The 25,976-nt window shown below is 44.6% G+C and overlaps 1 protein-coding gene across 1 annotated transcript; it reads right to left on the bottom strand.

Annotated features, from left to right (window-relative positions):
• Positions 1 to 1,916: 1,916 nt before the first annotated feature.
• ocrl (OCRL inositol polyphosphate-5-phosphatase) lies at positions 1,917 to 22,703 on the bottom strand (the record flags this gene model as incomplete). Its single annotated transcript, XM_080526901.1, has 22 exons — positions 1,917 to 2,041; positions 2,215 to 2,326; positions 2,487 to 2,614; positions 2,992 to 3,076; positions 3,987 to 4,106; positions 6,815 to 7,050; positions 8,046 to 8,211; positions 8,760 to 8,870; positions 9,389 to 9,524; positions 9,843 to 9,952; positions 10,601 to 10,712; positions 10,989 to 11,170; positions 11,614 to 11,730; positions 12,320 to 12,434; positions 12,643 to 12,744; positions 12,998 to 13,168; positions 13,501 to 13,756; positions 13,854 to 14,051; positions 16,274 to 16,387; positions 16,818 to 16,856; positions 17,331 to 17,422; positions 22,588 to 22,703. 22 exons carry the CDS (start codon positions 22,701 to 22,703, stop codon positions 1,917 to 1,919), a joined length of 2,943 nt encoding a protein of 980 aa, XP_080383027.1.
• Positions 22,704 to 25,976: the final 3,273 nt, after the last annotated feature.

Here is a 25,976-nt window from a genome sequence, read left to right as displayed (position 1 = left end):
ATAAAGATAAACTTTTGAAGGTACAGTACATACATACTGAACACACAGACACAATATTTGCACCATTGTAGTAAGAGGCGGCAACAGAGTCAAACACCCACAGAGGTCAATGGGGAGAGAGGGAGCACTATTTACAACAGTTAAGACATCAAGGCCTTTAGGCTGCCAGTCTGTGAAAGTCTGTGATGTTCTGAAGCACACTCAGGGCCAGTTTCATCGCATCCAAGTTTAATTCTATATTTAAAAGCATCTTCTAGAGAGATTCTCCATGGATAGTGTGATTTAGGCCTGGACTAGTATTGGGGAAAACCCCAGCATAGAGTCAACATATACTGTAAATTTAGGAGTAATGTAATTCCTCACCATTGTTATTGACCATGACATTAGTGTGACTTGGGTTCACAGTTGTGTGTAGGTGACTTGGGTTCAACAGAGAAAACAGCCAAACTCATCAGAGAGTAAAGGGCTCTGCACACAGCGTGCGATTTCTGTTGCGCGTCAACGTTCCATTTTGAAGTTTGAATGGAAGTCTATGAGAACATCGCATTTCAACACACACGGCCCCGATTTTAATCGCACGGCGAAAATTCGATTCCATTCATTTTGAATGGGACAAAGCACACGGCGTGCGAGTTGTCGCACTGTCAAATTTGTGCTTTGTCCCATTCAAAATGAATGGAATCGAATTTTCGCCGTGCGATTAAAATCGGGGCCGTGTGTGTTGAAATGCGATGTTCTCATAGACTTCCATTCAAACTTCAAAATGGAATGTTGACGCGCAACAGAAATCGCACGCTGTGTGCAGAGCCCTTAAGGCTCAAGGTTCAGTTATACAGAATCACAGCATACCTTCTCTACTAGCGGGGTGTTGCGGTTTACAGGCTGGCAGAAAGGGGATCAAAACAACCAAACAGTTGTTGAAAACAACACAAAGAAAAAACAACGATAAAGCAAAAACAATATTCAAAAATGTGGTCTCTTAAAGTAGGTGAGGAGTTGTCATGAAATGCAGTAGCCTTATTTTTGTTTCAGGACTGAAAGCTAAAACTATAAAGATGGTGCAAAAGTAATTTTTAGGAAAAGAAAAATATATAAATAACATCAAGTACAGCAGATATCCCACTGAAATGACACATCTCCCAATATTGTCCCCCCCCAAAGGGTGACTTCCAAGATTGTCATATTCTAGGAGGAAAGTTGATTTTCCTTGACCTAGTTCTTCTAAAGACTAGAAGTCGTTCTCCCACTAGCACCAAGAGTCTCTTTCCTCCAACATCACTGTGTGTGTCCTCCTGGGTTTTAAAAGTTCACCTGGAGAGAAGGACTTCCCATCAAACAGCTGCGATCCAACGCAGCTGGATTGTGTTACGTTTCCCCCTCATTAGTGTAATCGAGAACCATTATCTTAGCTTTTAAGGGTACACAGATACATACTGTTCTGTACTTTTACATTCATACAACTCTGGTACAGGGGGGTTTATTTTGGCATGGAACACCCCTCTGAGGGCGTTAAATGGAGGGGGTGGGGGGGGCTGATGCCACAGACAGGAGACACGGGTCCTCTGGGATCAGTTGAACAGTGCATCAGGACAGGGGAACACCCCCCCCCCCCCCCCAAACACCTAGACCAGCATTCTGAGTAGAGGTGAAACTACAGGACTTGGTAGATGATGAAGGCGTTGACTTGAAGTACAGCATGATGAGGTACAAGTCTGTGAAAGAGAAGGTTCGAAACAAAGTCCTCCCGCGGCCGAGCCGTACAGGGGGCGTCATCAGGAGTGTCTGTCCATGGTACACACACACACACATATATTTGTCCCCAACTGCCCCCCTTCCTCTGTCATCGTGAGGCTGGGGGGGGGGCTGGGTTTGACCTCTGACCCCACTGTGGGCTGGTCCCCCCCCCCCCCCCCTCCTCACTCCTCGTCCCCTCCCATGAGGAACCCCAGGATGAAGTCTGTGGGTCTCTGCCGGTCCTGGGTGGTGTGACGGCCCACCAGGTTGGGGGGGGGTCGGATGAGGAGGCTGGCGAAGAGAGAAGCTGGGGGGAGGGAGAGAAGGGAGGCGAAGGACACGTCAGAAACGGGCGCATTTGAATCCACATTTTTGGAACATCTCCTTTTAATTGGCTGGTGATTATTCAGTTGAGCCCCCTCGGTGCACAATAAGCACACTTGTAAAGAGGGCAGAGGGTTGAGCGATGTAGGGACTGACCTATCAGGTTGGCAGTGAGGTTGTTGTTGTGGGAGTACTTGAGCAGTTCCCTCAGGAAGGCCATCAGGTAGCGGAACACGTTGCGGTGGGCCCGGGGCAGCTGGGAGATCAGCTGTCAGGAGAAGGAAAGACGGATTAACCCCACAATCACCAGGCCCAGACACCACAAGTGGTTTTTGTTTGTTTATTTCTAAAAGAACAACTTGAAAACAACATGAGAGCAGAAAGGAGGGGGTTTGAGGGGGTTCCGGGGGTTTGAGGGGACTCTGCACCTGTTTGCAGAGGCGGCTGTCGTGGGAGCAGTCCAGGCAGCGCTGGTAGAGCTCGTAACACACCACGGGCTCCGGCAACGCCTCCAGGAAGATCAGCAGGGCCTCAGCCACCGAGTGGTTACAGCCAGCTACACACAGTCAGGGAATAACACGCACACTAGAGGTGTGTGTGAGAGTGTGTGTGTGTGTGTGAGTGTGTGTGTGTCTCTCTAAGAATAAGGCAGAAGGCACGTACACTAATGGAATAGGAAAATCACACAACATCACCTAACCCGAGCCCCTACACATCATAATTAATCCCTAAAGCCAGATGTATGAAAAGTATGCAGTGAACGCAGACCACTAAAACTGTACCATGTGTGTTGGCAGCAGTGTGTGTGTGTGTGTGCAGCCTTGGTAGAGCCGTAACCCTGTCTGCCGGGCGGCATTTCAGTGACAGTGTTGTGTTACAGGCTGGGGCCTGAGTGGCTCTGGACCGGCGGGTCTGGACACACGAGAAGGATACGGATGGAGTCTGGAATGCTGGTGTCCAGGCAGTCGATGATGTTCTGCAGCTCCTCTTGCAGTCCCGGGGTCTGGAACAAGTCTTCCTGGAATACGGAGAGGCAGAGGAGGTACCGTTAAGAACAGCCTGGACTTTAAAGACCCTCACAAGGGCACTTCTCTGTAGAGCCTATGTAGTTCTAGAAAAGGATGGTCAGCAAACGTTTTCCCCCTCGGGAAATGGTTACAGGCCAAACCTCCCAACAAAGACTGACTGGATGGAGATTGTGACAAACATCCAAAGCATGGAGAAAATGGCCTTTTCACTAAATCAACAGGCCCAGATTTTCGGGAAATACTGGGTAAAAATGGGATTGTTTTTGAGACCTTAAGTGATGTTTACCGAGTCATTACTGTTTGACCTGTGACAGTATTACCGTCACTATAACATCTGCATGTATGGATGCATGGATCACCAATTGGTTGTTCCATTATGTTTTGTTGTATTTCCATATGACTATAAAAAAAAAGTATTAAAAAAGTATATAATATATACGTTTTCCCCTGATAATATCAAAAGGAATATGTATAGCTCCATCACCCATACTGTTTGAGGTTATTCATATTCGAAGCACACACTGGTACTTTAACACTAGAACAGCCGTGCCTTTTTTACCTTCTATAAGAGCCGCCTTGGGAGTCAAATGACCATAGTCTTTACAATGGTAAGCTGCTATTTAAACACAACGACCACTAGTTGGCCGTCTTGTAAATTAGCCTGCCTCCTACACAGAAAAACGGCAAAATAGCTTTATACTAGCTTATCCTGATGTGATTTTTAAAATATAAGGATACTGGGTGGTAGAACGCACACATATCTAGGAAAAGTCATGAAAGGAGGGTCCTGAAATTTGATCGAATGCAAAGATACAACTCTTTTTTTTTTACTCACATGGTCAAATGACCCCACCCATGGCTGTTCTAGTGTTAAAGCGCAAGTGTTCGTCTTCATCTCACCTGCTGGCAGGACTTTGTGAACAGGTGGTTGACCATTAGCCACACCTCCTTGGGGATCTTCAGGGGTTTGTCCTCAGTCCCGGCACTATCCACCATCAGGAAGCTGACCTTGGACCTCTCCTGAGAGACCAGACCACCGCAGCATGTTAGGAACCACACAGGACAGGAACAGCTCTCACGGGAGACATTCATAAACCTATTTTTACATTTCACTTTTATTCATCCACTGAGATGGAATCGCTTTTTTACAAGAGAGACCTGGTTTGAACTCATTCCAGGAAGATGCCGTCACATTCATGACTGAAAAATATGACTATCAACATTTTTCTGAGACTGTCGAAGAAGATTCTAGATGGCCCTTTTCATCCGTTGTAGGTGAGTAGCACGCCACAGTCGGGTTATCTCAAGGGTCTGTCTGGGGGCATGGACGAGAGCCATTTTACCGCGATCTGCATCTCACGTTCTCTCAGTCTCTCTGCAAATGGATCCCAGAGAACTGGGAGAGTGGGCCAAAAATAACCTCTGGCAGCGGGGGTTACACACACACAGGCAGAGGAAACTTGAGTGGACTCGAGTGGGAGACGGTGATAGCTTGCAGATCCATAGACATTAGACAACGTCGGCAGCTCTGTAAAGCATCCGGGCGCGCGCTGAGGGTGCCGCTGTTGGTTAAGGCCACTGTGCAGCTTCTACAAAAGATATATGGTAGGGAACATATGACTAGACAGAACCACTTTCACACAGCGCAAACACACCGAGCAAAGTATGTGCTCAAACCACCACAGTAAAGTGATGAATCATACCAGATTTATGACTACGCGGGGCCGTCTAACGGAGAGTTTATCCATGCAGTGATTCGGGTTTCGCTGGCCGGTGAGCAGCGTGGATATGGAGGGGAAGACAGGATTAACATCCATCTTAATGTGGGTCTTTGGGCTTAGCTGAGCAGGCCCCCGGCGCGATGCTACTCCCAGAACTCTCATTAGCCTTAATCGTGTGAAGGGGCTGTGCGGTGAGGGGCGGCCCACTGTGAAATGAGCTTTGGTGGGAGTGAGGGAGGCTGGAGGGACGGTGTGTTAGAGGACTGCTGGGCACTGCAGTGGACGCACCGCGTGGTGATGCGCAGGGAAGCCTGTTCTGTTATCACACACACACACACACACGACACACACACACGAGACACACACACACGAGACACACGCACACAAGACACACAAGACACATGCACACACACACACACACACACACGAGACACACGCACACAAGACACACACACGAGACACACACACACAAGACACACACAGGAGACACACACACAAGACACACACACACAAGACACACACACACACAAGACACACACACACAAGACACACACATTCTCTCTCTCTCTCACACAACTGCTTGAGAGTGATCAATCTCAGCCATCGCCTGCACTCTAAAATAATAGGGTGCATATAATGTGCACTCATGCACTTTTCATAGCCGCCTCTTAGGGAGCGGCGATATATCAGACGGAGGTGTGTAGTGCTGCTGTGGCAGGAACCGAAAACCCTGGTTCAAGAGAGCTGCAAATGACTGTGGACTTTAAAGGATTCTAAATTAAAGCCACACAAGACACAAACGGTGTCTCTCGACTGAACCAATTTCCCCATCCAGAATTCAGAACCTGAGGTACTGTTTTGGTTCCTTTGGAGGTGAGTTTTTGAGTGGAAACCGAAGAAAGCATCACTCCGGGAACCAGGGTTGTCTCGTCTTGACACAACAGCTAACAGACTTGACTACTGTAAGGACTTTGACGTGCTCACGGGGACTTTTACCTTTTCCATGAAGCTGTCCTCTCCCTGATTCACCAAGCACCCCCAGCAGTGGAAAGAGTTGGAAAGGAATGATCAGGGCAATGAGAGGCAAGTAGGGGAAAACAAGAGGAGAGAGCAGAGGAGAGAGAGAGAGAGAGAGAGAGAGAGACACTGTAGGCATAACCAGAGAGAGGAGTCAGAAGAGTCTCTAGAACAAAGACGTGCTTTTTCGAGAAACAGCCCTAATAAATTCCACCCAAACGTACCAGTGCAGAGAACAACAGAATGACGAGTGAAATGGAATGAGAGTGGAAGCGAGAGGCCGACGAACGGATTATAGGAAAAATAGCATTCTAAATAGCATTCTAAATAGCATTCTAATCTAATCACAGAGGGCAGTGCTATAGATAGAGATGAACACAACAGCAGTGTGGCAGAGGGCGTGGACAAGAACTGGAGTATAAAGTAGACCAGACAGAGACAAGGGTAGCCTGAGTGAGTACCCTACTCTTCAGGAAAGCCCTTCCTTCTTTTATGCAAAAAAAAAATGGGGCCAACTTCCTCATTCCCCTGGGCTCTCTTAACAAAGACACGGGGCAAGTTGGGACATTTTCGGTCGTCTAAAAATACTTTGCGGAGACTCTCCGGCATTAACCCTGAGGGGGGTGAACAAGCCCTCACTTATTCCTGTACAGGTGTGCCGGTTTACTGAGGCGACACTGAGAGCGAAGAGGAGCCAGTAGACTAGGTATCTAAAGAACATCTCAGTTGAGAAGAGGGCCGTTCAAACACCACGGCCCAGAGGGCAGCGGAGCGGTCTTTCGTTCGCTTCGTTTCGAGCGACTGATTTACTAACTAGGCAACCAGGCAGCTTCCCAGGCCGAACGGCTTTGGTCAATCAATGACATGGTGTGAAGAAGTACTCACTCATCTGAGTCCCTGTACTGTTAATGTGTAGGGTAGTCGTTCCGATATAGAATACATTCAGAAATGACTCATGTCAGGTTGGTTCACTAGCTGGTGTTTCCTCACCAGATCGATGAGCTTGGTGATGGGGATCTCTCTGATGGGCTTCTTCATGCGGCACAGCGTCTCCAGCGAGGTGCCGAAGCAGCTGGGCAGGTAGTTGCCGGAGATGGTGATGAAGTAGTCCTTGCCCCGGTCCAGGTGGAGCACCAGGATGTCCTCGATGGCGTCCTGCCCCGAGTTGAGCAGCGTGACCGAGTCCTTGCTGACGTACACCTCCAGGTAGATCTCCAGAGTCTCGTCTGTAGGGAGACACACAGAGGGGACAGGAGGGGACGAGAGGACGAGATGAGAAGGAGGACGGATGAAGACCGACAGGGATGGACACTGGAGAGCAGTGCTGACCTGCGGAGGTACTTTAACACTAGAACAGCCGTGCTTTTTTTACCTACTATAAGAGCCGCCTCGGGGGTCACACGACCATAGTCTTTACATTGGGAATCTGCTATTTACACACTACGACCACTAGTTGGCAGGCTTGTAAATTAGCCTGCCTCCTACACAGAAAAACTAAAGCAAAATAGCTTTATACTAGCTTGTCCTGATGTGATTTAGAAAATGTAAGGATACTGGGTGGTAGAATGCACATATGTAGGAAAAGTCATGAAAAGAGGGTCCTGAAATTTGATGGAGTGTAAAGATATAACATTTATTTTACTCACAGGGTCAAATGACCCCAACTATGGCTGTTCTAGTGTTAAATGTGCTCTCTTCCTCCGTTCCTTACACAGATGATCACTCATCTAAGTGATCAGTGAAACATGGATGTCCCGGTGGAATCACCCAGGAAGGACGGTAGGAAGGAGGGATGCATCCATTAAGTGCTGTAACAGGACTAGTGTTGTTCCGATACCGATACTAGTATCGGCATGGCCACCGATACGCACAAAAATGCTGGTATCGGTATCGGCGAGTACTTTACAAAAACGTTTTTTTTGTTGTTTTTTTTTTACTTAAGTTTTACAAAAACTTTACGAGTTTTACAAAGGTTTTGAGCAGTGCCAGACTAAGTGTTAGCAATAATTTTACATCGAGGTTAGTATGCGGCTCAAAAAACATGTTTTTTTGTTTTGTTTTTTCAAACGCCGTGGTATCGGATCGGTACTCGGTATCGGCAAGTACTGCACGGTCAGGTATCGGTATCGGTATCGGGATAAAAAAATGGTATCGGAACAACACTAAACAGGACCAGTTGATTGGGGTAGGGTGCAACGCCGTGCCGAGAAGTAAGACTCACTGGGCTCTAAGAATCCGTCACTGGGCTCGGCCCGGAGCCAGGGCTTGCAGTACTGGGTGTCGTTGAGCTTGGGAATGAAGGCAAAGTGACAGGGGACCTGCCCGTCGTTAGTGATCACGAAGCGCTCTCTCTGGAGCTGGTGGAACTTGACGTTCTCAAAGGTGAACTGCAGGAGAGAGGGGGGGAGAGAGAGAGAGAGAGAGAGAGAGAGAGAGAGAGAGAGAGAGAGAGAGAGAGAGAGAGAGAAAGAGAAAGAGAAAGAGAGAGAGAGAGAGAGAGATATTAATTTGTACAATAGTATGGTTGGTGTAAGTATGTGTTTGATCACTGAAACCTGCTTGTCAGATATGTAGCTGAAATAAATGACCTAACCATTCTCTCTCCCAATTCAATGTAACTCTAGCTACTTGATAGGCTCATCACATACATTTTCTTGGGCTAATTATACATTTCCCAGAATTCATTTCAGTCACATTCCATTTGACTCAATACATCCTGGGCATCACTTCAGAAAACTACTGTGAACCCTGCTCACAGAAAACTACTGTGAACCCTGCTCACTGACAACAACTGTGACTGCAAAGGAAACGCCGTTAATGATCACACATTAACGGCATAATATCACTGATGGTGGATGTGGCAGACAGGCAATCAATGAGATGAGAATGTGTGGTCTGTCTGTGTCGTGTGGCGCCGCTCTCTTTCTCCACTCACCTCTCTGTGAGTCAGCGTGAGAGACGGCAGGAAGTCGTTCTCCATCCTGTCCATCATGCGGACGATCTCCTCAAACACCTTCTTGTGACGCTGCTCGTTCACCACCTTCACCTGTCAGTCAAAGACACACACGTTCAGTTCTCACTGCAACACTGGTGTTCTTCGATAGGAGCAGCGGTCTAATAGTCTAATTTGTCCCGCCATAGTCTCATAACGAACGCTAAATATTTAATGCGCGAGCGACGCGGTTTGTACACGTGAACGATTAAGCGCTATTGATAACCTCGGTCCACCCACCATAGTCTCACAGAATCCTGTGGGGAAACAGGAAACTCTGATTAAGTATGGCTGAACATCCTTTAGCTCCATGATTTGATGAATTCTTTGTCCATCAAATGAGGCTTTAGATCGTTATACATGTTCTAACTTTTCTCCTGTGCTGTATACGGCATGCAAGATATTCTAAACAAACATTTGACTTTACTTAACGATCTCCTAGGCGCATATTACAGGACAGATTAGGTCTTTTCATTGCTCAATTGGGAATCTCATGGTGTAAAGGTCCCTTTAAAAGGGCCCTTTACTCTCAACTGCCTCATCTCCAGAAGCTGACTGTTGGAGTAGCTTACCCCGACGCTGAAGAGGGAGCTGACAGGCTTGTGGTCGCTGGTCTGCAGTTCCATGTGGCTCCTGTAGTGGAGCTGTTTCACGGCGGTGCCCCTCCAGAGGATCCTGTCACACCAGGCTGGGACACGGCACTTCCCACTGCAGGAGACACCAGGGGCAGAGTATGGAGTCAGGCTTCAGACACTCTGACGCAGCTAACCTCACACGGCTCAGGCTATATATCGGTGGAAGGATTTGTTTTATTTCTGGGACAGAATGATAGGAGTGTTTGAGTAGGGACTTCACCAAGAACCTGAAGGAAAGTGATAAAAGGTTGAGGCTATGGGCTATAAGGATTATATTTATTTAAACTCATTTCAAGTTATTTTCTGTAGTTTCAAAGAGGTTAACAGTTAAAGCCTTATACCTTGAAACTCATACGTGCGTTTGAGGGACGGGAATCTGGGATGTTTTTACCTGGAGTCCCATCTATCTGTTTTGGCATCATATTTATATGTGGGGATGAAGTTGATGTCTCCCTCCATGAAGTCTGTGAAGGCTTTCCTGGTCTGCCTCTGTATGTTCAGCTTTAGACAGAGGAGGGAAAATACACAGACAAATATACACCGTTATAATACACCAACAACAAGTGTTATATTTGGAGAGACAGACAAGAGGAACTCCTTTATTTATAGTTCACCAAAAGCCATAGAAAAGAGGAAACAAGGAGGGGTTCCACCGACTACACTCCTGCAGGACACAGAAGTACTACAGGTTACCGTGGTATAATTGCTGGGTTTACTGGTATCGATTTACTATGACACACCGCAGCAGAACTCAAATGACAACACGATCTATGAGCGGTGTTGTGTTACTGGTTCACTTACGGAACTTTCTTTCTATGAAATTGATAGGAGAAGCAATAAGAGACGTTCTGGGGCGTGTGTGTGTGTGTGTGTGTGTGTGTGTGTGTGTGTGTGTGTATGTGTGTGTGTGTGTGTGTGTGTGTATGTGTGTGTGTGTGTGTGTGTGTGTGTGTGTGTGTGTGTGAGTGTGTGTATGTGTGTGTATGCATGTGCGCGCGCGTGTGTGTGAGTGTGTGTGTATGCGTGTGTATGCGTGCGCGTGTGTAATGCGTGCGCGTGTGTGTGTGTAATGCGTGCGCGTGTGTGTGTGTGTGTGTGTGTGTGTGTGTGTGTGTGTGTGTGTGAGAGAGAGTGTGTGTCCATGCTCACCTGGTCGTACTCCTGCAGCTTCTTCAGTTCGTTCTGGGAGATCAGCTGTTTGACCTCTGAGGCGTCGTACACAAACAGCCGGTAGTTCAGATCTCCCAACCAGACCACTACACTGGAACACACAACGAGGCACACGTGTTGTAAGAAGAGAGTGCGAGCAGACATAGATTAAGCCTATTTCTTGATTAAAAAGCATCCCCCCCCAATGGAGATTCTCCAACGTGCGATTTAGTCCAGGACTACACTCAATCTTTGTCCGGGGAAACCGGCTTGACACGTAACACTGCATCGATGAGAAGCGGCAAATGTTTAATCTAAAGGACCTCTGTACGTGAAGTCCTTTGATCCTGGAGCCCCATGACTACGGGCGTTGGGGGGGACGACTCACTCGTGCTTGACAATGCTGACGGGGGGGTAGTCCAGAAGGTGAAAGGTCATGCGGGCGCAGATGTCCTTGTAGTCCTGGTTACGGCGCTCAAAGTCCTCCACGTGCGCGGCCAGGTGGGAGTTGACGAAGCAGAAGCTGGTGTTGTGGAAGACGAACCTCACGGCCACGCCTCCTTTGTTCCCCTGCCAGGACACAAACCTCCGCGTCTCAGGGTGACGTTCAAAATACACAGTACGCTCGTTTAACATGTGCGCAAATGTCTCTGTGTAACAACGAATAACTAGTACCCTTATTTACATTAATTTCTCTGTGTAACAACGAATAACTAGTACCCTCATTTACACTTACACGTGTCTGTGTAACAACGAATAATTAGTACCGGTACCCTTATTTACATTTATGCAAATTTCTCTGTGTAAAAATAAATAACTACATATCTAAATGACTATGAGTTCATAGACACATTCAGATTGGAATGAGACCAGTATACAGTGTTAAGCAAAAAAAAAAAAAAAAAAAAAAAGCATGTGAAATGGAAAATAGATAAGATCATATCATCGAGCGCAGAGCTAATGTGGCGTAAAAAAGAGAACCTCAGAGACTTCGAGGTGAACTCGTTTTGTACCATTTTTCCCATGATGCCGGTTCCCACGTGTTCAGCCGCCACCTCTTTGATATTATTCTTGTGCACCTTGTTGACAAACACCACCAGCATCATGCCCACTAGCCGGATGGTCTTGACCTGTGAGGACAAAGGCGTCCGTTGTGAAGAACATCAACATTCTCATCGAAACGTAATTGTATTAAGTAAGTAACTGAATGACGGAAAAAAAACATGAATCAACTTCTGCCCTTCAAACTTCAAAAGGCCTGCAAGCCCATGTGTGTATCTACACAAACTACACTCACTGCCACCTGCACAGCATTGTTTGCACAACCTGACTCCTGACTTGAACTTACCGCAATGTTGATTACATTAATGATGTTGATATGCTGATTTGCATTCTGTTGCTATTACTTTTTCTATTATTGCTGATTTGCACTCTGCTGCTACTACTTTCTTTCTTGTTGATTGCTGATTGTTGTTTTATATCCTGCTTATTTTATTACTGATTGTGTATTCTGCTGCAATGCCAATGTCTAATGAACCCTGAAGCCAAGAATTTGACTCTGTGTTTGAATTTGACTCCGTACATTGATGTAATAAAAGCAATTCTGATTCTGATTCATATGAATGCAAGTGTAAGAATAATGCTCTAGGAGGCACTGATTGGCCAGTTGCGGTGTGTATTAAATCAGCAGAGCGGACCAGAGGCCTCTCGCTAACTCACCCTCTTGTACTTGGCTTTGCGGTGCAGGCTCTTCTCCACCGCCTCCACCCAGAGCTGCTCCTTGGAGGAGTCCAGGTAGAAGAAGGCTTCTGTACTCAGGTCCAGCTCCTGGAACCTACAGGGACACATACATCAGCACGGTGTACTGCCCGACAGCGTCACCTAAAGAACAGTACAGTAGTTCAACCGCGTGGAGAGCTAAAATGAGCTTGGAAGAGTATGTGCATCTTTTGGATATCCCTAGCAAAGCACACTCTTCAGTAATAAGGCTGTTCGAAACAGAGAATGAGGACATAAGATACTTGTCACACCATGTCACTGACCCCAAAGCGTAGACATCAGGGGGTTCTGGGTCACAACACAACCAGGGTTCTAGACTGCTGTCTGGGGACTGGCCGTTCACGTTCCACGTTCCTGTAAAGAGCCTGAAACAGAAGGACACAAGCGTTAGACGTCCACACACACACGTGCACACTCAACATTTCTCTGTCTGTGGTTTCAAGCCTTTGGCGACTACTGCAAGGGACATGGCGCACACACAGACACAGACACAGACAGACACAGACACAGACACAGACACAGACACACACACACACACACACACGCACGCACACACGTACGCACGTACGCACGCACACACACACGCATACACGCACGCACACATACACAGCGGCTCACCTGAAGGTCTGGATGTCCACGTACTCCTTCTCCTTCTTGCCCAGGCGGTGTTTGATGAGGTACTCTCTCTGGCCGGCCTGGCTAGAGAACATCGCCTGCCTCATGCTGTTGGTGCTGGGGCTGTCGTTCCAGGAGGTAGGCCGGTCCACGCGGTCCACTGCAGACCTGACACTACACGACCAGGACACCGTCAGTCATCACCCAAACACATTCATATCAGTAGCCACACTCTAACCTGTCTAGAAACCACATTCATATATTAATATACATAAACTACATTCATATATTCATATACATAAACTACATTCATATAGACCCGTCGAGAAATCTCCCCTTGTTCGGATCAGGGATACAGCTTTAATGGACCGAGGAGGTCGTGTAAAAAGCAGCACAACAACAATATTTTAATGAGTATTAAATGAGTATTAAATGAGTATTACATCAGTAGAGGTATTCCTGGTTTGAGATGCTGTAGGGCACTTAGTCATACAGGTGACACTCACTCTGGTTTGGCAGGAGTGATGAAGGAGCTGTCTTTGCCCTGCGAGGCAGCTCGGTCTTTAGCGGGGGGCGCAGCGGGGAGAGGGTTGGAAGGGGCGTAGGAGCCTTTACGCGGGGGGAGAGGGGGGACAGGGGGGGGCTCCCTCGGGGCGACGATCCGGTTCTGCTGATTCTTCTTCTCCTCCACTTTGAGAGAGTTGTTGAAATTGTCCTCGAAGCCAAAGTCTGTGGCCAGGGACAGCGTCGGGTCTCCTCTGTCTGTGGGGAGAAAAGGCGGGAAGATTCAGAACATGAAATATACCTGAACTGTGACATTCAAGGTTCCTCGTAATAGAGTGTGTCCAGGTATCCTTACCTGTGCCTGACTGGCTGACTGAAGAGCTGTTGTTGAGGTTGGGGGGCAGTGCGTTGGTGGGTTTGGGCGGGATGGGGGCTTTGTGAAGCCCTCTCTGTGGAGGGATGGGGGCGGACACTTTACGGGGTTGGGGGGCTGGTGGGGGAGGAGGGGGTGCGAGGGGCTCCATCGCTCTGGGCTGGATGATCTTTGACTCGACTGTAATAGAAAACAACAATAAGTCTGTGACATCGCAGCACTGATCACGAAATCAACAGCCAAAACCATATACGAAGTGCTATCATAAGATAGCGTTTTCTCCCGAGATGTAACATGTCAGTGTATATGTGTGGTGGCCTGGGAAAACCCGTCGGATGTCGCTGGCGTTTGTTTGTGGCAAAGAGCAAAAATAGATGGAAAACGCGATTTTGGTGATTTTGATATTATGTGGTATTCTAGTACTTTGAACTCCATACTACATTATGGTGAATAAACATTTTAAGAAAACAAAAGAGAAAGTACTTATTGTTATGTTTTTGTGGTGGGTAGTTTGCTTTGCATCACAAGCAGACAAACGAGACCGGCCGATCTGCATAGGCTCCTCCCCCGACCCGGAGGAGAAAGGAGTCGGGGGCAGCATGGGGGCAGCATTTCTTACCTTTCACTTTTTTTGACATGATACATTAAAATGCTCATACCTTTTTAAAATAAAGGGCTATCTCAGTCATTCAACCAGTTATGAATAGCTGAGAACTTCTAATTTATGGAAATATTAAAAAATGAAAATGTCAAAATGCCACCATGTGAAGGGTTTTCCCAGGCCACCACACATATAACTCCTCCTAGCATGACCTCACACAAGTACACAGTAAATCTCAGTCGTTTGTGGCGGCTAAGCCCCGAGGACAAAGGCAACAGAATAATAATGCTATGGTAGTGGTGGCCTAGTGGATAGTGAGTTCCACTGACCGGTGATCAGAAGGTCATGAGTTAAAAATCCCACCTGGGAACACCACCACTAGGGTGCCCTTAAGTACACCACCACTTAGCCCTAAATTACTCCAGGGAGACTGTCCCTGTAATCTCTAATCATAAATCGCTTTGGATAAATCTGCTAAATCGTAAAAAAATCTAAATGTCTATATTCAGTGTTTCCTTTATATGCATTGATTCGTGGCGGGCCGCACGCGAGGATTCACCTGGCCACCACTAATGTGGAAATTCCTGGAGGAAACACTGATATTACATTAAAACCATTAACCTTTTCTCTCTATGCAATGTGCCACCCTGTTTCTATTGACTGACCTTTCTCAATGCAAATGCTACCAGAGAGAAAGGTTGCGTAACAACCACAACAATGGAGCTATGACAGCGCAGTGGCAGTGTGGGCGGTAGCTAGCTAACAAGAAGTTAGCTGACGCAAGAGGATATGTCGCTATAGTCGTTCTTACTCTGACCTCATTGCAAACTGGCTTTCTCAAGTCATTAAGGCAACAGTTGGTTGAAACTGGTATAGTTTGTTTTCGTATTAGACTGTTACTCATCACACATCGAGCCAAACTGCTTTGCAACCTGTGGTTGATACTACGTGGTACTACGTGGCCTGGGGTGGTCCAGTGGTCTAAGCACAGCTTAGTGCACACATTATGCCAGTGTCGGCATGGGTTTGAATCCGGCCCATGCTCTGCTGACATGCCCTCTTCTCCTTACTTTCCTGTCCGTCTTCACTATCTCTAATGAAATAACAAAAATATTTTTATCATATTTGGGGGCTAAATGATGCGCAACCCAGTCTTGCAGCTACAGTAATTCTTCCTTCTTCTAACAGCCAATGGCTCCAGGTCCTAGCATAGATTACTGTTTCTTATGACGACTAATAGATAGATGATTCACTTATTTGGCAAATGTGTTTGGTGTAAGGCACTATGGATAAAGGCATCTGCTAAATGCCCAAAAATGTAAAAGACAAAATAAAATAAAAATAACAATTTAAAAATGTCACTGCAACTACAGCAGATTACATGAGGACACAAGTTGATATCTATTCTAAATATACAATATTACACCATTTAGTAATCTAGAGATGGCCCATCAAACACCACAGCTACACATCTATAAACAGTGCTACAGGAGACTAGCAACTGCGGCACTCACAGCACAACACCAGAGAACTGTGTGGTTAGTCCGTAGGTAAACACTCTGATAGCAATCATTTGACGGCTGTCACCTTCGAAGGTGTGTTGTTCAACTGCAAACCTAGGGAGCGGGTGAACATCACCAGTGGGCGTGGGTGAGGAAAGACGTAGTGAGATCAGTAAGCAGTGTGTAAGCCACCCTGGGTAAGTAAATGTTATATGAGTATATGAATAATGAATGCCCCGGGGAGGGAAGGTAGCGGTGGCTACAGGACTGGTACAGTAGTGGTGGAGTGGAGACCTCACCTTGCTGCTTGGCCTTCTTCACCTGGGCGAAGAACAAGTGGCTGCGCTCATCGTCCTGGAACTCCAGTAGAAGCTCGGGAGCTTTCTCCCCTCTCACCCGTACCCGCAAGCAGGCTGGGAGGGAAGGGAGGAACACAATCACACACACACACACACACACACACACACATTAGTCTCCGACAGACTATGCAGTCTAATATAGGACCTACTTATCTACCATCTCTGTACAATGACATGACTAACAGCGCGCCAAGTCAACAAAGTGCAGGTTGCCGATGGCAACTTGATGACCAACTTTTGCAACTAAATAAAGAAGCAGGCATGGAGCCCAGGGCATGCTCTAAAAACGTAGCCAAATTGGGTGAAGAGCTTTTCACAAGCAATTAATGTCGGTTGTCATTACAACAATGGTTTTAAAATGTAGCTCCACCTATAACGTTGGCACAAAAGCATCCCTGGTTTACTGTAAAACCCCATTAGAATCAACTAAATGTAGTTGTGCTAAAACTAGAAAGCAGAAGCAAGACTACAAAAGTAAACTTACTACTTAGCGGTATGTCAATGAGTAGAGCTTCTTCGGCCTCTGAAATGAAGCGAAAGAAAATTAAAAAGAGTCAGAGTGCAGTTCAATGGTCTGTGGTGGTTGGGGGGGGGTGGGGGAGAGGTGTGTTCCAATAGGCTCTTGGTAGTAGCTGTTGACTTTCAAATTGTGTTCTGTAACAGCAAGGGAAATGAACTGCACCTTGGACTTGTTTTACTACAACACCAGGCAATAACCTTGGGTAAATATACTGCTGCTACCATGATACCTTAAGGAATGTGAAGTTAAACCGCCACAGGGTTTAAAGAAGAGGGGCTCTGCTCCGTAAACAAATGGGGTCTGTTGTGACTGGAATTACAATGAGCTCTGGAAAGTGGGTCTGTAACCATTCTATAACCTAACATTTTACCAAGAATGTATTTTGATTTAAATGCACAGGAAAAGCCTTTGTGAGGAATATTTACAGTGACCTATGGGCACTTCCCTAAAATAATAATAAATAATAATAACACTTACCTCGCACCATCTGGAAATTACCATTGATGGGTATGGACAACTGAGGCACTGGACTGGAAACAACAGCATCAGGGTTGGCCAGAACTCCCAACCTGGGGGAGGGAGAGAGAGAGAGAGAGAGAGAGAGAGAGAGAGAGAGAGAGAGAGAGAGAGAGAGAGAGAGAGAGAGAGAGAGAGAGAGAGAGAGAGAGAGAGAGAGAAGGGGGGTATAAATGATCTCTGGATACAGAATCCCTTGTCTTCAAAAGAAAAAAAAGTTATTTTGATAAATTTTCATAAAACCTCATAAAGCATGAGATGTGTAGTCGCAGCAATTTCACAGGCCACTTCCGTAAAAATAAACTTACTGCAGCTAACCATAACAACAGTATTGCTGCGTCATGCAAAACAGGCAGAAGCTTGAAATGAAATGAAAGACCTGTACATTAGGGATGTAACGGTACACAAAAACTAGTTTTTAAGTCACGGTTCAGGGCGTTTTTGGTACAGCAGGGTAAAAATTCACAAATCATATACGTACATTTGTGATGTAGTGTGCAGTTAATATTAAATAACACGGTGGCCCTAGATGTCCATGTCCACCCATAGGTTGTGAGAGTGAAAGAAGGTGCCTTGGATAAGTCGTGGACAACTGTAGTTTGTGCTTTATGTGTCTATAAAGGGCTGGTATGATTTACTGGCTGAAATGCGGACGAGATGGAATTACGTAACGAGGCTAAATTACTTAAAACAACGTGTTTAATACCCGTGTTCTCAACAATGGAGTATGGTCCGCTGCTATAAAAACACCTTTGGCATTTGTGGCTTTGGCCTGGGGCCGGTTGCATAAAGATAGACCCAGTCTTAGACTTAGATCTCACCTTAAGTCAGTCTTGCTATAGACTCTAAAATGTTCCTGTTGCATAAAGCTCACCTATGAGTGACTAAAGTAAGACTGACTTAGATAGCCTGTCACGCAATGCATTCTAGGTCAAATAAAATAATGAGAGATAAACTCAATTTTCTTCTGCTGAAAACATATATTGGAGGAATATAACGCGAAGAAAGGTATACTGTTTAGCAGTTTTAACCAGTGAAGAAGTTTACCGCGCTGGAGTTACAGTGTTAGCTAGCTATTAGCCCTGACTCGTTCCCATACCAACACAGCTCTTAAATCAAGCTTAGCCAGTGGGGAAGGTGGCTAACTTTCTAACATCAAAATAAGTCAGTCTCAATTTTTATGCAAGGTGGTCTTAATTAAACTGGTCTAACCTGAGAATATAAGACTAGTCTAAAGCTTAGACCAGTCTTAATCTATCTTTATGCAACCGGCCCCTGGTCTGAATTGTTAGCGAGAAGCTGCGCTTCCGTTTTTTTATTGTACCTGTGATGTTCACATTCAAGTGATGCCGTCTCAAATGAGTGAGCAAGTTTGATGTACAGCCAGCCGCATACTTGATTGCAGATGAACAATGCCGGCATATAGCTTTGGTCCGATCCACCTGTCTTTGTCCATCGTCATTGTAGGTAACTGAGAAACCGTAATTTTCTCAAACAGGAGACTTAAGGGATACTGGAGGAGCTTCAAGCTCTAGTTTAAACTAAACTACTGACAATCTCTCTGTGGCGTGTGTGCGCATGCATACTGGCTGAGATTACTTCAGCACACAAAAACCTTCTGCAGGTGCAGTGTATAAAAGAACACTGCATTCGTTCAGTACACCAGCGCACCGAACCGAAGGACCCGTGCCGAACATTTCTGTTACAAATACGCGTACGTTACACCCCTACTACCAGGGTTCGAGTTATGTGGGAGCCCATATAGAGATGGTCTGAGACTCTCTGAGCTCCCATGAAGGCAGTAAAATCAAAAATCTGTGGGGGTCGCTAATAATACATTACCACAACTATTATTTGATCAAAATGTCAATGTAATGAATATTATTTAATTTATATTATAAATATTGTAAAATAAACACGTTTTCCAAAAGAGCTACGCGCACCAATAATCTCCTGTGAATGACAGTAGGCCTTTGACTGCCTGCACTTCACCACCAAGACACCATGGGGCGCAGTAGAATATTGTGCAACAGCAAAAGGTTGATTAATCAGCTGTGCGGTAAACCGTTGGAACACACAGTGCACAGCTGATTAATCAATTAAACCAATAGAGTGAGACAGGATATGTTCATATACCAGTTGCCTTTCAGGAAGTAGTGAGATCGTGCACCTAGCCTATTATTGAGAAGCAAACATTCATTCATTAGCTATACAGGAGTATATACATACAGTAGCTACCATGCCGCCCAAAAAAAGGAAATTTTTTGACCCTCTCCCGTTCATCCAATCTTGGATAAAGAAAGAACATCGGACGTCAGCATCATGGGTTCCAGGACCGCGACCGCAGCCTACTGAAAACAGACCAAACAGGTCTATCTTGTCTCCGTAAAGGTAAGGTGGCTTTTACTTTTTACTAACCTAGTGTACATGTATTTTTCGCTCCTTCTGTATAGCAAAAATAACAATTATTGGCCGAGATACATGTGTGACTATCGCTTTTATAGCTGTTGTTTCATGTGGGGCTGTTGATGTGGTGAAATGAGTAGCCTGCAGCTGTAGCGTCAGGATATGTTGGTATTTGAGGAGGAGGATGAGGATGAGGATGATGTTTCGGTACCGGTACCGTTTTTAAAGTATCGATTTGTCACCGGTATCGAATAAAACCCAAACTGTACCCAACCCTAACTATATGTTTACATGCCAACTAATTAGCTAATTCATTTCTGTCATTTAGAGCTGAGGGGAGCAACAGAGAGACGGACAACAGGACAGTAACAGAGAGACAACGGGAGAGGAGAGCAATAGAGACAGAACTGAATGCACTGAACTTTTTTTTTTATTCTTTGCATTATTAATAGGGATGCTCCGATCTGGATTTTTGGGGCCGATACCGATCACCGATTTTTTTCCTCAAGATCAACCGATACCGATACCGATTTTTTTTTTACTACATAACTGTAGGCCTACTGACTGGATAGCCTACATATTTTTTGCTTTTTAGACAAAAGTTTTGATCCATTAGGCACCAAGCAAACGCAGACCCATTTTTATGGCATAGTAAAGGTCTGGCCTATCACCCAGTTAGGGCCTGAAGCCCAAGTCAGTCGATATGGCTGTATAAAAGACATCATAAACGTGGCCTTCATGGTTTACATACTGTTACGTCCTCCTATGTTTTCTGTTCAGTTATCTGTCTTCCCCAGGAAAAAAAAAAAATTTAATAATAAAATCGGTTTTTGCGATCGGCCATTTTTGCCGATCACCGATCGAGTCATTTGGAGTGAAATCGGCCGATTTAAATCGGTGGCCGATAAATCGGAGCATCCCTAATTATTAACACTGTTGTGTTATTGTGTTATTAAAGTGTTTAAGTGTTTTATGGTAAAGCATTATGAGTGGTGTGTGTGCAGGGTGCTCGTGAGTTGTATATTTTGGGGAGGGGGGAGGCTTGTGTATGGGGGCGGGGGGTCCTCACACAAAGGAGTAGCCTAGGGCCACTGACCACCTTAATCCGCTACTGCCTATAGCTAATTAAAACTTGTAAGTCCCATCGCTGTGTGGGCATGATTCGCGCGTGCATGAGAACATTTCGCACTGTTATTTTGGAGACCCCCACAGAGATCAGCTTATAACTCGAACCCTGCCTACTACACATAGAACATAGGTGTAATGTGGGTTTAATGCAAGTCATATTTCATTCACTCCCTAACTTTTCCACAATCAGGGCATCTGGTTCTGCAGACCAAGCCCCAAAACACTATTAATGCTTCATGCAAAAAAATCAAATACAAGACATTCAAATGCAAGACATTTCAATGCAAGACATTTCAATGCAAGACATTTCAATGCAAGAGCTTTGTGTGAATTGATTGGGCTACATGTCCAGAGCTTAACTCAAGTGGAGCTTCATCGGAGCTGCTGGGGATTAATGTAGGTCATCTTTCACTGACTCCCTGAATGACCACGCAGCAGCAGCAGCAGCAGCAGCAGCCAAAACATCAGGTTCTGCAGGACATGCCCACAACTTCCTTCCAACTCAACATGAAATCTGATTACTGTCGAGTAGTGGGGAATGAGACGACCTACAGTAACATCATGTACGACACTGAGACAGAGACGTTCTGTAGGCCTGTAGTCACTCACTGAGATCCTAGTGTTACGTAGGCCAACTTAGGATCCGTCCTAGCCAACTAGGCCTAGGCTAGGCTATATCCACTCACATCCCAAAATCATTCTTTCCCATATCCAATAGCAACAGACATAATAATCTAATCTCAACAGGTTTTACTATGACAATGTTCACCATTATCCCTGCACAGCACCATCAACTTAAGGTTTATCATCAGTGTTGTCTATCACATAGCTGTAGACAAAAAAATCCATTCTTCCATAGCGCTGTAAAGGTCATGACATCATGCCGAAAGGCCTGTGACCTGTCTGTCAGCCTCTTGGAGGGATGCAGACTCCTCAGACAGGAGAGCAGGCCTTCGGTGCATTTGCGTACGGTTAATGCATTTAGTCAGAGCCTGCGTGTCCATGCGAGTCTCATTAGAGTCTGGGACAGAGTGGTGGAATGTTGGGATAATGGGCAGCATGCTGGTCGGCACTGGAGGTAGGCTAATCCTTCTCCCTCGGGCAAGGAAAAAAACCACACACACACACACACACACACACACAGCTATTGCTCACTAACCCAAGACAACACCCTGTCAAAAAAATCAAACATGGAACCATGTGCTTGAGCGGCTGACTCTGAAAAATGTCATCATAGGACTTCAACGTGGCTAGTCAGGCGAATCAACAGTGGCCTGCTCTGTTTGCCCCTGTTGACATTTACAATTCTTCCGTGACACCTCTACCAACAATAAAAGTGCATTATTATTTTACCGCTGCAACAACATCCTATTGGGAGGGAAATGTAGGCACCAGAAGCCTGACTTAAATGTTATGAAGCAGACAACACAAGGTGGCCTACCTTACCACAGCACACAGCAACAATGGTGACAATTCCATCCAATCAGAGACGTGTCAGCTAAAAGTGCCTTTACCAGAAGCACTTGGGTGGGAAGGTTTTGCGATTAAAAATGTGTCACCTTAAACTGCACTCAGCTCAGCTGCTGTCAAAAATAAACCTGACCATCTTTTCCACATTTGTTTTGTCAACCCAGGCTGACTGAGAAAAGCAGACGGGGGATTTTTCAGTCACTCTGATACTTACATAAAGTGTCCAGAGCGCTCGATCAGAGACAGTAGCCTGGGCTCCCTCTTCCCAGACCTCACCTCCAGTCCTTTCACAGTGTGAAGCACCACAGTTAAGGTTTCATCAACAAACATACGGGAGCATCATAAGAGTATCATAAATTAAACATAAAACAACAAAGTTAGTAAAAACAACTCGGCCAGACATTGTTGGTTTAGAATAATGTGACCAAAATGTTGATTTATATTCAATAAATAGGTATGTTTGTGAGATACATCAAATAATAAAGTCATAATTAGTGAGATTCTGTAGGTGGAAATGGCTAATGGTATCCTTACGGTCATATTAGTTAGTAACAGTAGCTGCCTGATGATCAAAAACATAGCATGTCCATTTTCATGAAAAGGTAGCTGGGTTACTTCACTTTCACTCAAATAACCTAGGCTAGTTGATTCAAAAACTGGAGCAAAGCAAAGAGCCTAGCTAAAGACATGTACAGCTGCTGCAGCAAGAACATCCAAATACACATAAGAAAAGGCGATTCACGCCCAAAAACGATGAAGTATGTAGCCAGAAGTATGTAGCCAGATGTTCGTGAGCTTAGAATTATAAGGTTCTATCTCCGTTTAGGGTAGTTCAGAGATATTGAGCGTCAAAGTTTTTACATTCCATTATGTTTTGTGAGATGGAACCTTTGTATTTTATGAATTACTAACTCAAAAATGTCAACATTTTAAAAATAACATCACACAGGCATTAATAAACACCCAATGGATCAGATTATGTAAAAAAAACTCAATATTGACCAAAAATGGAGATAGAACCTTATAATTCTAACGTCACGAGATGTTGTCTAAATTGGATGCAAGCTCAGTACAACTATTACAACTATTACAACTATTACAACTATGCTAAAAAACAAAACAAAACAACGGCAGACTTTTTTCTTTTTTTAAAGGATATTGTCAAGCATTTCTCGTCGCAAATCCCAACCAGGCCCAAAGAAGAATCCATTGTGAGCAATATGAATATTGTTGTTTAGCGATTTAGACGGTGTCTCTCTCCCGATGTTTTCTTTCTTCCTCCAGAGAAGGTAGGTCCCCACACCCCTGTCCTTCCCCGGCCTCCCTGGTGCCAAACTGGGCCTCGGGGGTGGAGGAGGAGGGCTGGTCGTCAACCCTCCGGAGGGCAGCTAAGCAACTCCTTCTCCTTCTTCGCCCCCAATAAGGCAGGAAAACGTAGGCTACTTCAAACAAAAAAACAGCCTGTTAATTGACTGATGTAATAATTATTAAGATATTAAGAAAGTGCTATATTCAAATTGTTGTCGCAGGATCCATTTTTTGGTCTTTTAGCTTTCAGACCAGGGAGGTATTGCATCAACGTCGCTAAAGGAAAAAATCCAGGCTTATTTTTGATAAATCTCGCGATAGGTTCTCAAAATAAGGGCTGGATTTGTTGTCGCGAGATTTAGCCCACAAAAAAAATCGGGATTGTGTTTTAAGCGACATTGATGGATTACCCCCCAGGCAACTCACGTCCGTACACAAGCACAGGCGAGTGTTAGCTTACACAGCTAGCCGCCTACACACACCGGTATGAACATAGCTGTGATGTTGTTGACAGTCAAATGGATTGGGGGAGCTAGCTAGCTACTCCCTGGCTGTGGCACCTTCTGCAGTGTGAAGCTGTCTTGTCTTCTGTCCTCTTCAGTGTCCCAGGGTCCAGGTTGCCAGGCCAGACAGCTAGCCGCCCAGGCTACGTAAGGTCCAGAGAGAAGCGCTACCCCTCATCTACTCACACACCTCTAACGTGCGCAGTATCTGCGCATATTCAACTAGTCAGGAATGATGATTAATATTAATATAATATAATATACAGTACAGGCCAAAAGTTTGGACACACCTTCTCATTCAATGTGTTTCCTTTATTTTCATGACTATTTACATTGTAGATTCTCACTGAAGGCATCACAACTATGAATGAACACATGTGGAATGATGTACTTAACAAAAAAGTGTGAAATAACTCTAAATATGTCTTATATTTTAGATTCCTCAAAGTAGCCACCCTTTTCTTTTTTGTTGTTAATAAAATATATGTTGTTGTTGTTGTTAATAAAATATATTATAATAATATTAAATATATATATATATATAATAACATATTATTATTAAAACATATTATATTTAATATTATTATTATATATTGTATTAACAACAAAAAAGCAAAGGGTGGCTACTTTGAGGAATCTAAAATATAAGACATATTTAGAGTTATTTCACACTTTATTGTTAAATACATAATTCCTATGTGTTCATTCATAGTTTTGATGCCTTCAGTGAGAATCTACAATGTACCAAATAGTCATGAAAATAAAGGAAACGCATTAAATGAGAAGGTGTGTCCAAACTTTTGGCCTGTACTGTATATATATATATATATATATATATATATATATATATATATATATATATATATTTTTTAAATGTGTGTGTGTCAGTGTAAACAATGAGATTTATACCAAGACAATGAACAATAAATGGTGAACAAATTGATCAGCTCCATGGTATCCTAATGTAATGGATCACCCAACCACTACACCCACACTTTAATAACTTTAATACTTTAATCAAAAACTTTAATAGAGTCTGTAGTAATTAGTAACCATAGATGTTATGTTTGGTCCATTCATTGTACAGACACACAGATAATTCTCAACCCAAAATCTTTTACCTGAATACAGATTATGGGGGGATAGGGATAGGTGAAACACGCTTGATGTGTCATCACATACTCATTTATGTCAGTGACCCCTTCCCAAATCCCTTTAGAGGGGACAAATTCACCCTAATATCAATTAAACTGCACTGGACAGTTCAGTAAGCTACTTTATCGTTACTATGTGAATATAGGCCTAATAAGGTTAAGAGGCCATAATACTTCAAGGGGCAATCTGAGGTTGATTCATATGTTTGGATATGTTTGGACTTTTCAATGAATGATACATTGATTCTTTACTAATTTAACTTATACATGCTTCACAAGCTTAGTTCAACTGTCTTCAAAGTATAAACCCATCAGAACCGAAAATATAAGCTTGTTTTATTCCCATTGTTTGTAAACAATGTAATTGTAAACAGACACTGATAGCTTCAAAACATGGTTAAAACTCTAATTTTGATCTCATGGATGGTCAGTTCTTGTGTTTATGAATTTGAGAGAGGTTACATTTCTCCAGCCCCAGCCCTTAGCTGTTTACAACAACAAAAAGTGACGAAATAATGCTTTGTTATTGTTTGAATCAAATATTGCCCCATAAAAAATGAAGAAAAAAAGAATACAAGAAAATAATGGCTTCATCTCCAGTCCATGATGAATGTTATGTCGTTGACAATGATGTTGTT

This window comes from Nansenia antarctica, assembly GCF_963989245.1.
Source record: "Nansenia antarctica genome assembly, chromosome: 3".
NCBI lineage: Eukaryota > Metazoa > Chordata > Actinopteri > Argentiniformes > Microstomatidae > Nansenia > Nansenia antarctica.
This window is presented reverse-complemented; position numbering and strand designations above follow the sequence as displayed.